This window comes from Lissotriton vulgaris, chromosome 1_2 (genome assembly GCF_964263255.1).
Source record: "Lissotriton vulgaris chromosome 1_2, aLisVul1.2, whole genome shotgun sequence".
In the NCBI taxonomy this organism is placed as follows: domain Eukaryota; kingdom Metazoa; phylum Chordata; class Amphibia; order Caudata; family Salamandridae; genus Lissotriton; species Lissotriton vulgaris.
The window spans coordinates 334,428,808-334,442,627 of NC_141686.1; the positions used below are offsets into that span (position 1 = coordinate 334,428,808).

Consider the following 13,820-nt stretch of genomic DNA (forward strand, 5'->3'; position numbering starts at 1 on the left):
CTGCTACAGGGCTGTTTTAGGTAACTTCAGGAAAGTAAGTGCTAAAACTACAGTTGTAACAAATTCAAGCTTGGCAAGTTGTTGGATGTATTGTAGCGATTATTGTGATACTTTGAATCATATTTCTAGCCAAATCCAATCAAAAGTTAGACTTTATTAAAGTTTGATAAAGCATTTCAAAGTTAGCCTATGGGAGTAGCAGCACTACAATTGGGGAAAACAACTTTGGCTGCTTCTCCATACTAGGACATATAAAACAAATGTTATATTGTCCCTGTGTTTTATAACAATGCACACTACTCTTGTGGCACCTAGGGTAGACCTTAGAGGTGATATATGTATGAAAAACGTTATTTTGGACTTTGGAAGTTTTTTTTATTCCAAAGTAGAATTTGGACATAGTTTTATTGTAAAACAAGCCTGCAAGGCACGGCTAGCTTTAAAATGACACAAAACACCACAGGAGTGCACACTTACAAGCAATAAGTTTACTGACGTCTCAATACATGTTCTACCATATACTGGGGATTTACAGGTAGGTTGCCTATTCCAGTTTGAAGTAACCACCAGTATCAGTCAAAACATTTGTGTGATCATGACCAAAAAGACGACTTTCCTACACCCATGTTGTCCAATTTTCACACATCAAAACATTGCCTTTAATATTAGAAGGTCCCACATCATTCTTGTGATTGCTGCTGGGGCTTAAAAAATGGCACTTGCCCTCATTAACTAGAAACCAAACGCAAACAGCCAGGTTGCTGACAAAGCCGTTCCACACCCTACACAAATACGGGGTACATCCATCGGTGGGTGCAACTGTTCCTGCTTTCCCTGGTCACATATCAATTAAATAGAGTTTTAACGCCTTTGTAAAGTGCAAGGTTCCCCCAAGAGGGCATCTTGGCGCTACAACCAGAGCTCGCTTGACAAAGAAGCAGAACAATGAACCACTGACACTCAAAATAATACATTTTGATTGAATTTCTATAGGGTTTAGAGTCCAAGAAACACACTCGAAACTGAGTAGAAGGAGGTGTTTGTTTAAGAAAGATTTAAGCACCACCAAGTGTAGTTTCTCTGTGGCAATGGAAATATGTATGTTTGCATGTCATATGTAAGTATGGATGTATGGGTGTATGTGTGGATGTATGTATGTATGCATATGCATATGGATTTATGCATATATGTATGTAAGTATATATTCATGTATGTATGTGTGTATGCATATATTTGTATTCACTGAAAAAAACTAGGTTTCAGGGGCGTTATAGTTAGTTGGGCATTTCACGCATATAAAACCATAGAAATTTCCCCGTTATAGTTAGTTCAGCTAACTATAACTCGCATGCCTGCAATGTTCTGCTGATGATGTCACATATTACATCACTCAGGACTTGGCCAGTGACATCACTCATGACATCACTGATGACATCTCAAATGACATCACTGATGTCATGACTGATGACCCATCATCCAGTGAATGTGTTTTTCTGAAAATTAAATATGTTTTATATATGTATATCTCAAGGTCGATGGAAGAATAAATGGGTATGTAAGTGTCTAAATGGATGATTTTTTTTCTGTAAAATTGATTGTATAACGGACTGATTAAGTGTATCTTAGTGAATACGTGGGTTAGTGAGTAATTTTTAAATATGTAAATATATGTATAAGTCTCTCACTTTGTGTATAAGTGACTGCATGGGTTGTTGAGTAGCTACATGAGTGTCTATATGGGTTATTACTTGGTTTTTCGAGTATCAGTATGAGTGTCTGTATGGTTAAGTGGGGGGTATTACTTAGTGCATAGATGCATGAATGAGTGAGTCACTGTTTGTATGTGTTGACGACAGTATGTGTGCAGGACTGTATGGGTGGATGAGTGTGTGTATGGGTGTGTTAGTGAGTGAATGACTGTCTCAATAGTGTCTGTATAAGTAACTACATATATTGTAAACTAGTATATGTGAGTATTGGTGTGTATAAGTGAGTATATGTGAGAGTTGTTGATTGGAAGAGTTCCTGAATAAGTATGAGTCTATGAATAAGTATATGTTTCTGTAAGTGATTGTTTAAAAGAGCAAGTTTCTGTAGAAGTAAGTTTGGTGGTGTGTGTATAACTGTATATACAAGTAAATGGATGTTTGATTCTTTATTAGCATGAGTGGCTGTGTGTGAGTAACTCTATGGATGAGTGGTGGTGTGCAACAGGATGTATAGGTGTATGAGTACATATGATGAGTGAGTACATGTATGAGTAACTATATAGGACTGTTGATGAATGTGTGGATGTGTATGTAGATCTTGGAATTACTCAATAGTTTGTTGTAACTGGTATTGGTATGCCCATTGTTTTGAAAATTGTAGTTTCTATTTTTGAATATGTGTATCAAAGGTTATATTAGGGTGAGGGAGGTCTGCCACTCTATCAAAAGGATGATGTCATCAGTGATGTCATTTGAGATGTCATCAGTGATGTCATGAGTGATGTCACTGACCATGTCATGAGTGATGTAATATGTGACTTCATCAGCAGTGCATTGCGGGTGCGTGAGTTAAAGTTAGCTGAACTAACTATAACGGGGGAATTTCTTTGGTTTTATACAAGTGAAATGCCCAACTAACTATAACGCCCATGAAAGCTATGTTTTTTTCAGTGAATTTCTAAGGTTTTTCAAATGGTAATTCCTAACTATAACATGCCTGAAACCTATGGTTTTTTTCAGTGAATTTCAAAGAGTTTTTAAATGCTAATTTGTAACTATAAAGTGCCTGAAACCTATGTTATTTTCAGTTAATTTCAAAGGTTATTTAAATGCTAGTTTCTAACTATGCCTACAGAGGTAGGACATGTAAAGAAAGAAGAAAAAGAAATGCAGAAAGAAGCAACAGAAGTCCTCAAAGATGAAGAAAAGTTCAGGAAGAAGGAAGACATGCAGAAAGAACAAACCGAGGAGTAGAAAGAGGCCTTTTTGGAAAATCATCCTGTACCTTCAACTTTTTCAGATGGGTACTGGTGGCAACTGACTCTGACTAACCAGTCCTATAGTTAGTGCTATGCTAAAAGACACTTAGAATACAGTTAAAACAACTACATACACTAGGGAACACTATGCGTTGGGGGGTACCCCTGTCATTAGCATGAACTCCTCTGTAAGCCCCAGGTATATAATAAGGCAGGGGGATTAAAACTACCTCTTAAAATGCTCTACAGGGCGCATTTGCACACTGGAAAAGGGAGGGGGGGCTGAGATGACATGTGCAAACATGCCCTGTAGCCGTTTTAAATTGGTGGATAAAGTCCCCTTGAATCCTGAGTGTCTCTTGGGTACAAGTAGCCCACCAGGTATCTCCAGTTAGCGCCACAGAGCTGCATTGCATAGAGGTGTAAAAAGGGGCACGGCCTGGACCACCTCTCTACAACGCAGCGCAGTGGCGCTTACTGGAAGCACCTGGTGGGCTAATTGGCCCCCAGGGGCCCTCAGGATTGAAGGGGAATTATTTTCCTAACTTAAAACGTGCCAAAGGGCGTGTTTGAACACGTCACCTCAGGCCCCCTCCCCTCCCTTCACCACTATGTAAACGCAACCTGTGACCGTTTTAATTTGGGAGATTAAGTCTCCTTGAATCTTGAGGGTTCCTATGGTCCAACTAGCCCACTAGGTACCTCCATTAAGTGCAACAGAGCTGCGTTGCAGAGAGGAGTATAAAGGGGTATGGCCTGGACCACTTCTCTGCAACACAGCACAGTGGTGCTTACTGTAAACACCTGGTGGGCTAGTTAACCCCAAGGGGCCCTCACGATTGAAGGGGAATTATTTCCCCAACTTAAAACATGCCACAGGGTGTGTTTGCACACGTCACCTCAGGCCCCAACCACTCCCTTCCCCACTGTGGAAGGTCCCTAGGGTCAAACTAGCCCACTAGATACCTCCAGTAAGCACAGTTGCAGAGAGGTTTAAAAAGGGGTACAGCCTGGACCACCTCTCTGCAACTCAGCACAATGGCGCTTACTGGAAGCACCTGGTGGGCTAGTTGGCCCCCAGGGGCTCTCAGGATTGACGGGGAATTATTTCTTTGGGAGATTAAGTCTCCTTGAATCTTGAGGGTTCCTAGGGTCCAACTAGCCCACTAGGTACCTCCATTAAGTGCAACAGAGCTGCGTTGCAGAGAGGAGTATAAAGGGGTATGGCCTGTACCACTTCTCTGCAACACAGCACAGTGGTGCTTACTGCTTACTGTAAGCACCTGGTGGGCTAGTTAGCCCCAAGGGGCCCTCACGATTGAAGGGGAATTATTTCCCCAACTTAAAACACGCCACAGGGTGTGTTTGCACACGTCACCTTAGGCCCCAACCCCTCCCTTCCCCACTGTGGAAGGTCCCTAGGGTCAAACTAGCCCACTAGGTACCTCCAGTAAGCACAGTTGCAGAGAGGTTTAAAAAGGGGTACAGCCTGGACCACCTCTCTGCAACTCAGCACAATGGCGCTTACTGGAAGCACCTGGTGGGCTAGTTGGCCCCCAGGGGCTCTCAGGATTGACGGGGAATTATTTCTCCAACTTAAAACACGCCACAGGGCATGTTTGCACATGTCACCTCAAGCCCCGTCCCCTACCTTTGCCCCTGTGTAAACGTGCCCTATGTCCTTTTTAAGTTGGGAGTCCCCTTGAATCCTGAGGGTCCCGAGGGTCAAACTAGCCCACTAGGTACCTCCAGTAAGCTCCACAGAGCTGCATTGCAGAGAGGTGTAAAAAGGGGCGTGGCCTCTGAACACCTCTCTGCAACGCAGCTCCCTGGAGCATACTGGAGGTACCTGGTGGGCTAGTTGGCCCTCATGGACCCTAAGTATTGAAGAGGAATTATTTCCCCAACTTACAACTCGACAGGGGGCTCGTTTGAACAATGGTGAAGGAAGGGGGTGGGGCATGAGGTCACATACCTGCAAACACACCCTGTGGTGCATTTTAAGTTGGAGAATTAATTCCTCCTCAATCCTAAGGGTCCGTAGGGACCAACTAGCCCACCAAGTATCGACAGTATGCGCCAGAGAGCTCCTTTGCAGAGAGGTGTTCAGAGGCCATGCCCCTTTTTACAACACTCTGCAATGCAGTTTAGTGGTGCTTACTGGAGGTACCTGGTGGACTAGTTGGCCCCAAGGGACCCTCACGATTGAAGAGGAAAATAATTCCTCAACTTAAAACGTTCCACAGGGCGTGTTTGCACACATATCACTTCAGGCCCCGCTCCCTCCATTCACCACTGTGCAAACACGCCCCGTGGCTTGTTTTAAGTTGGGGGATTTACTTCCCTTGAATCCAGAGGGTCCCTGTGGTGCAACTAGCCCACCAGCTACCTCCATTGAGCGCCACAGGCCTACATTGCAGTTGTAAAAAGGGACGTGGCCTCAGAACACCTCTCTGCAATGTAGCCCCCTGGTGCATACTGGATGTTCCTGGTGGGCTACTTGGCACCCAGGGACCCCCTGTATTCAAGGGGAATTTGTTCACCATCTGCAAACGCACCAGGGGGTGCATTTGCATAGTGCTGCAGTGAAGGGGCGTTTTTTTATTTCATTTTTCTTTAAGACGGGGAGCTCCTTCTTTTCCTATTTTATGGGCCCTGGGGACCCATCCCCCAGGTCTTTACCCCCTTTTTATTTATTTAAAAAAAAAAAAATTTGGAAGGGGGCCACGTGGCCACCCTCCCAAGGCCTTAATCGGCCCCTGGGACCCCATCCCCCGGGGCATGGCCTTTATGTTTATTTAAAATCTTTTGGAGGGCGGCAGCGTTGTCCCCCTCCTTAGGACCCCATCCCCGGGGCCTCCCTTTTAAAAAAAAAAAAATTAAAACTTTTTTTATGTTGTGGAGGGGGGCCACGTGACCCCCCTCCTGTGCCACTTATGGCCCCGGGGACCCCATCCCCCGGGGCCTGGCCTTTTGTTGGGCACCATGGGGCGTTCCCAAACCCCCATGGTCCAAGCCAGCTCCCCGCCTCCTGTGGGAGCCGGCATTGCTTTTCCACATGGGGAGCTGCTAAGATGCAGCTCCCCATGTGGAAAAGCAATTTGGTTTGCATTTTGAAAGAGAGTGCAGGTTTTCCTGCTCGCTCTTTCAAAATGCAAACTCAGTGTCCCGGGGGTGGGTACCCCGGAACACTGCAGGAGCCAGCCCTGGTGGGTGGTGGTCCCCAGGGCCACAACAAGGCTCCAGGAGGGGGCTGCGTGGCCCCCCTCCTAACCTTTTCAAAGCCCCAGGGGGTGGTGGTTCCTGGGGCTTGGGGGTCCCTAATGGACCCCCACATTTAAACTCTTTGTGCCCCGGGGAGATGGCGGTCCCTGGGGTGGATGGGGGGTTTCAACCCCAACCCCCCCCCCCCCACACACAGGTTTTTGTTTTTTTAAAAGCCCCGGGAGTGGCGGTCCCCGGGGCTGCGGGGGGCTTTGAGCCCCCTGCATATATTCTAATGAAGCCCCAGAGGGTGGGGGTCCATGGGGCTTGGGGGGCCTTTGAGCCCCCCATGCATGTTTAAGCCCCGGGGTGGCGGTCCCCGGGGCTGGGGGGCTATGAGCCCCCCGCACATAATGTTATAAAGCCCGAGGGGTGGCGGTCCCCGGGACCCTCTGGGCCCCCCATTCACATGATCACATTGCCTCCGGGACTTGGAGCCTCCAGGGGCTAATTACCAATGAAGCGCGGGAGACCTCGCTTTGTTTTTTTCTTATCGCCAGAATCCGTGCACCCTGCGCAGATTTGTAATAAAAGATTATTTTTTTGGGCCCTGGAGGTCCTTTTTGGACCCTCTAAGCAGGCCTAGGGGGTCAGGGTGTTTCTACCCTCCCCCCTTTTTGCGTTTTGCGTGTTTTTTTCTCAGCTAACGAGGCACAAGATGGCTGCCAACACTTCCTGGTTTGGAGTGTTGACAGCCAATAAGCATACCGCTTCTCATCGGTATGGTGCGCGGATCCTACACGGCTATATATATATATATATATATATATATATATATATATATATATATATATATATGATTTTACTTTGAATTTTCCCTGAAACTACTGAACGGATTTACAACATTTAAAAAAAAGTCACGAGTCTGAACCAGGGGCTACCTCTTTGCCAAATTTGGGGGGTCATTAGGATCGCGGACGGACTTGAGTCTGTCCGCGACCCCAGAGCATGAGGGAACGTCCGCATGGGCTGCGGCGTTCCCTCTGTGCAGATTAGGATGTGACCGCCAGGGTGGCGGTCACATCCTCTATTTTTAACATTGCTGCGGGTGGAGCTTCAAGCTGCACCCGCAGCAATGTTAAAAATGCATGCACAGCATTTGCGTGCACAAAGCGGCAGGCACCGCGCGGTGCCTGCTGCATTGTGCACGCAAATGCAGGGGGGTACCATAGGTACCCCCCATGTGCACCCCCCACCCCCCACTACACCTAGGGGGCCCGCAATGGGCCCCTGCAGTGCAGTTACACATGCTTTTCCACGGCGGAAAAGCCGCCGCGGAAAAGCATGTTTCCATGCACATCCTAATCTGGCTGAAGGTGTCTAAGAGACACCTTCACCATTTTAGTGCTTTTCCGCCGCGGTTGTAAGCCAGCCGCGGCGGAAAAGCTGCGGACCTAAACCATGACCCACCAGCCATCCTAATGTGGCGGTGGGTCCTGGTGGGTCCGCAGAGGATTTTCCGCATCCTCCGGGCCGGCGGTGGCTTCCGCCGGCCCGGAGGATGCGGAAAATCCTCCATCCTAATGACCCCCTAAGTGTTATTCCGTTCAGCAGTTCGGGCTGTAGCTGCGGGCTAAAGGTTCCGATGGGAAATTGCATGGGGAAAACATGTTTTGGGACCCCCTTTTTTCTTGGCCCCTGCTTGACGAATCACCCCAAGACTTTTCAGGATAGGAGCGGACAGGAGCGGGCCATAAGTTTAGAAAATTTCACGAAGATTTGTCGACCGCCCCAAAGTTATTGGAATTAGAATGTTGCAGATTTCCTATGGAAAGTAGGTCCGAACTACAACTACCTACTGGCAATCGCCAGTAGGTAATATATGTACTATGCATGTATGTCTGTATGCATGTATGTATGTATGCAATTGTATTATGTAGCGCTTACTACCCCTGACGAGGTGTTGAAGTGCTTTTCGGCAAGCAGTATGTGGAACCCAGAAAAGATTAGTGGTGAATTAGTATAGGGAAAACATGAATTAATTTGAGTGGTGGACATGTGAGTTTGTTAGTTGGGTTGAAAAGGATGATGGAGGGATCAAAGAGGGAAGAGTCTAGTAAGTGGTTATTGGGAAATCATATTAGTAGGGAGGTCCTAGTAGTGAAATTAGGTCTCAGATGACTCTAAGGAGAGATACATGAGGGACGAAGTTAGAAAGGGTTGTTTGGAAGATCTTAGTAGTATATTGAGGTGTGGGGTGATGCAAGGAGGGATAGAGGATGAGAGTCAGAAAGAGTAATTTTGGAGTTCATAGTAGTAGAATGTGGTTTGGGAGGAGTCAGTGGAGGTAGAGGAAATACTGAGAAAGCTATAGGGTGAAAAATAGGGTAGTGCATTGGAGAGACGCAAATGTGTTTTTTTAACAATAGGAGTAAAGTAATAGATAGATATATGTGTAAGTACATGGAAGGTAAACATAATTATGGAAGGTAATATATCAAGATTTATGTTGTATACATGTATGTATACATGCATGCTTGTATGTATTCACTCTTGTATGTATGCATGCATGCAGCATGTATAGCATGTATGGGTGCAAGTATGTATGTATGCATGTATGTATGAGTGCATGTATGTATGTATGTATGTATGGGTGTGTGTATGTATGCATGTGTGCATGTATGTATGGGTGCATGTATGCATGTATGCCTGTATGCATGCATGTATTCATGCATGCATGTGTGGGTGCATATGTGTATGTATGCATGTATGGATGTGTGTATGTATGCATGTGTGTATGCACATGGTATTTCTATAGCACAAATCGAGACGTAATGCAACAAAGCCCTGAACTTGGTCAAAGACAAACACACATTCAATGAGTGACAAAAGAGTTAGCTCTGTGAACTGTGATTACCGGCTTTTCTCCCATCTGGTCCCATTCCTTACTTGATGAAGAGAGGCCCATCTCTCCTCCACCAACAGCACATACAAAAACTCTCTTTTAGAAACAATCCCTTACAAAGGGAGCTTACCCACCTTCCCTTAACGTGCTTCGTGTGATCTTTGGAAAGAGACTGGCTCACCAAGATCGCAAATGAAACCTCACCCGTCGTAAGTACTAGGATGAGAAAGAAAGGAATCCCATCACAAGATTTATGGGGATCTACCATCAACCATCTTGATATAAGGCATTCCAGAATCCAAAGCAATGCTATGCCATATATTGACATATATATGTGGCATTTCTATAACACTGACCCAGCCAAAAGGCAGCAGACCTCTGTACAGAGTCAAAGGCGAGCATCAAGGCAACAATTATCAGGCAGGGAAGCTTGGCTGTGTTTCTCTCAAGAGGTGAGTTTTCAACTAATTCCTAAATTGGAGCAGTGTGAGTGGGATGCTGATGGACATGGGCATGTTGTTCCAGATCCTGGGTACATAGATGGAAAAGTCCTGCTGCCTTGTTTTTTCTTCTTCTTGTTTACACTTCTTAGTAAGCAGCCTGATGGTGTCCTGGCTGAGGGTGTGCCAAGAACCACCAGAGATGGTGGGCCTCTCAGAAAGATAAGCAGTTGTGCTGGTCATAATGACTTTGTAAATGATGAAGCTGCTTTTGAAGATGGTGCAGCTTGGCAAGAGCAGCCAATGGAGTTCGATCAGGATGGGAGCGATGTCATTATATTTCTTCAGGCCTTTGATGGGAAGTGATGCTGCATGTAGGATGTGCCTTAGGGTTTTCAGTGTGCAGTCTGGCAGGACATGGACAAGGATGTTACCTCCATCCAGATGTGAGAGTACCAGGGCTGGAACAGCAGTTCTAGAGACACTTTCAGGAAGAAACAGACCTTCTTTAGAAGAGGGAGATGGTACCAGGACATCTTGTTTTTGAGCAACATGTTCATGAGGGTAAGGTCGGTGTCCCGATGAATACAAGTGTCTTGGAATTAGATGAAAGCTGGGGTTTGATGCGGCCAAGGATGTCATTGATGCAGGTTTTTGTTGTTTCTTCTTTTGTTGTTCTTGTCAAATAATAGAAATGCTGCTTTGGTTGGTTAAAATTCAGGAGGACAGAGTACATCCACTTCCGGACAAGGTGCAGGCAGTGTCTGAAGCACAGAGGAATTTCAACAATAGTTGAGGATCTATGGCATATTGGTGAATCCTGATGCTGTTATCAGTGAACAGAGCAGCAAAGGGCCATAGGTGTAGGTTAAAGATGAGTGGGGACATAGTGAGGGACTCTACAGTTGATAGGGATCTTTTGTGAAATGTGAACAGACTGGTGTTGTTTGGAAAAGTCGGAGAACCAGAGAAGGCCATTACTGGTGAATCCTATTAAAGACTCCAGGGTGCCACGAGGGTGGGATGATCAACTGTGCCTGAGGCAGCTGAGAGTTTCAGCAATATCTGGAAGCAGGGGACATCTTCATTTGCTGTAAGGAAGACTGTGTCTATGATGTGCAAGGTAGCGTTCTCCATTTGCGGAAGTCAATGAGTAATCCAAAGAATCCAAACGTAGAGGGGTAAGCATCAAGAAGATTTATTAGGATGAAGTGGAAGAAACTCCAGCCGCAGCTGTCCCAGGAATTCTCCAGTCAAGGGCCCTTCACTGTTTCTGGTTTGACAACAAACATTCTACATGGAAAACCTGAAAGAACCACTAAAGGAAGCTTCAGAGAAAACTGAAGCAAAAAGTCCACACCACTGAAAAGTAATTCACAAAAGAAATATAATAACTACACATTACCACACCGTGGTTAGCATTCATTTGATATTGTAGTTTAACAGATTGCTTTTTAAACACAGTATGAACTACAGTTCCAGTAGTGGCACAAACTGACAATAACATTCTAAATGACATGGTACAGTCAGGTTAATGCATAGACAGGCATCTCCACAGTGACATCAATTATAACAGAACCATGTTATAGAAGGGGCTGAAGGCATGAAGGGCCATGGGATGGTTTATCTATTCAACCAAAGTGTTTAACCAAGATTATGGTCCTTCTTATTACCTGTCAGTAAGTGGCAATTTCTGTGATGTTCTTAGCGCATGCAATAGGGCTCTTACTGGCTTCTTGGTGACTAGATGTTGGTGCCTGTCAGCCTTTTAAGTGGGATTTCTCCCTCATCCCCAGTTTCTCAGTTCAAAGGGGATGCCACATCCTACTTATCCAGATCATGTAAACTAACCTGAGTCCATCCTGGATCCCTCCTGACATCAGTCAGGAGAACTGTGAGCCATCTGCTGGCCACAGTGAAGACTCCAGCAAGATCCATCCATTCTTTCATCATTTTAAGATCAAGAGAAGTTGGCTGTTGAGCAGCTGGGATATAGAAATAATTGCCATTCAAGTTGCAAGAGCCAATGTGTGGTGTGTGGCATATAAATGCTCAGCATCCGAGCCCCGCTTGCATCCTCTGAACCGTGTATCCAGGTTATCACAGCATCATGGTTGGCAGACTCATGCATTATCTTGTACTTTACATACCTTGTGTAATTCGGCCAGGCCAGTAGGCTATGGCGGGCTCTCTGACGCCGCCTTCATAGGTTGTGGCTTTCCCACATTTCAGAAGACCTGAGTTCCCTCCGCGGGAGTGGCGCATGGTCTCAGGTCTGTAACATGAAGTAGAAGAGATGGAAAGGTTCACATGAGGGAAGCCTAGCAAGATCTCAGACAATGGCATTACAAATAGACTTATGATTTATTTTTATTTTTAAACTTTCAACCAAATGTCGTGGCAAAGCATATAGAGGTGGTGTCAATAGACATACACAAATGCTAATAAAATAAGCAAACATAAAAAAAAGTGAATTGCATATGTTGAAGGATGGAGCAGTCCTGTTCTGATTCTCAGGACGCTGCCAGAAGATGTTCTTTCGAGAGTAGATCATTGTCATCAACTGCTTTGAGGACAGATCTTTCCATGGTGAGCCCAGGTCAGTCTTCAGACTGGAAATTTCCCAGTTGGTGGGAATTGACAGTGATTTTTTTTTAATCCAGAGATGATCAATCTATCATCGATCATTTCTCAGAGCAGGAAGACCTTTGATGGCCTGAGGTTCTTCAGGACTTGGGGTCAACGTTTTGTTTTTTACAATTGTATTCAACTTGAAATGCATCAGGGAGGAAGTTCTGTCCAAGAGACAAATGAATCATCTGCAATGAAAGGGACTGGGTGGATCCACAGGTTGCCTAGCTAGGAATCAGGGAACAGTCTGAGCAGCCTATGGCAAGGCTTTGGTCTTGTCAAAGGCTCATCTAGTGGCTTTTTCAGTTACAATTTGAAGAAAAAGGATGCTCCTTTCGGAGCGACCGTTTGCGCTTGATAAATACCGAATAACAATAGCAATAACAATAACAAAAAGAAGGATGATTCACAGGCGGTCCTGATAGGGAAGATCCGAACACATTCAGGGGGAGTATGAAGACTATCTATGATGTCTCTGAATCTTCTTAAAATGCCCGGCTCCCTACTCACACTTGGGCAGCTTGAGAGATGTGCTTGGGGTTTCAGATGATTCATGTTGTATTATATTCCGAGGCACCGTGGGACATTTCTCCTGGTATTAGTCTTGTTGTTGAACTATGAGACTGATACGCCCATAGATATGCTCTATTGTGAGCACAAAATGTCCTTGTACTTCTGGCAATTTGATTTGATTTATGGTTTATATAGCGCTTGAATGCCCAGAGGTGTCTTGGCGCTGCTTTCGCGCAGGAGATCAATATGCTACTCCCATACTGGAAAACTAGTTGCTAAAGAGTCACGTTTTAATGCTTTCCTAAAAGACATAAGATTGGGACTGTCTCTTAATTTGAAGGGAAGAGAGTGCCAGAGGTTGACTGTTCCTGAAATGAAGCTTCTTCCGCCCCACCGGGCTCTTGAGGTGCTAGGGAGCACCAGAAGCTTTGTGTTAGCCCATCGCAGGTATCTGGATGGAGAGTACCAAATAAAGCATTTTATCAGGTAGCCAAGGCCAATATTACGCAAAGTCTTCAAGGCTATACATAAAGCTTTAAATTCAATCCTTTTACAAATTGGGAGCTTATGTAGCGTCACCAGATGTTGAGATACAGATTGGTATTCGAGAATACCCACAATTTGCTGTGCTGCAGCATTTTTCAGCATCTACACTCTCTGCAGGGTTTTTATTTTTGGATATTAAGAAATAGGGCATTCTCGTGATCCAATTTGGATAGGGCTAGGTCTGTGACTACTGTCTTCTGGAGGTCTGGAGGAAGAAACAGGCAGATTTTCCTGATCATTTTTAAGAAAAAGAACACTGACAATATTGAGCCGTTAATCTGCTCTTTGAAGGTTAATCTATCATCAAAAAAGACTCCTAGATTCCTCACCTTTGTCAGTGAAGAAGGGAGCATGCCTAGGTCAGTCGGCCACCAGTTTGATGTCCATATGAGGTATTGTTTCCAAAAAGAAGGACCTCAGTTTTTACACAGTTAAGTTTTAAACAGTTGAGCCTCATCCACCCATTGACCTGAGACATACAGCTGTTAAAACGCTCTTCAGTTTCGGTTTGGTTGCTAGCTATTGAAACAATAATCTGGGTATCATCAGCGTAGGATACTTCTGAGAATCCTTAAGGTTTGATAATCCTGGCCAGTGGGGTCACATATAGATT

At 45.1% G+C, this 13,820-nt stretch overlaps 1 protein-coding gene across 1 annotated transcript in view; it reads right to left on the bottom strand.

Annotated features, from left to right (window-relative positions):
• The window catches only part of LOC147736687 (arylsulfatase A-like), a 113,230-nt gene that overhangs the window by 27,042 nt on the left and 72,368 nt on the right, over positions 1-13,820 (bottom strand). The window contains exon 5 of the mRNA XM_086953426.1: positions 11,668-11,792. Coding sequence (XP_086809552.1) covers positions 11,668-11,792 — 125 coding nt within the window. The remainder of the gene's footprint in view (positions 1-11,667; positions 11,793-13,820) is intronic.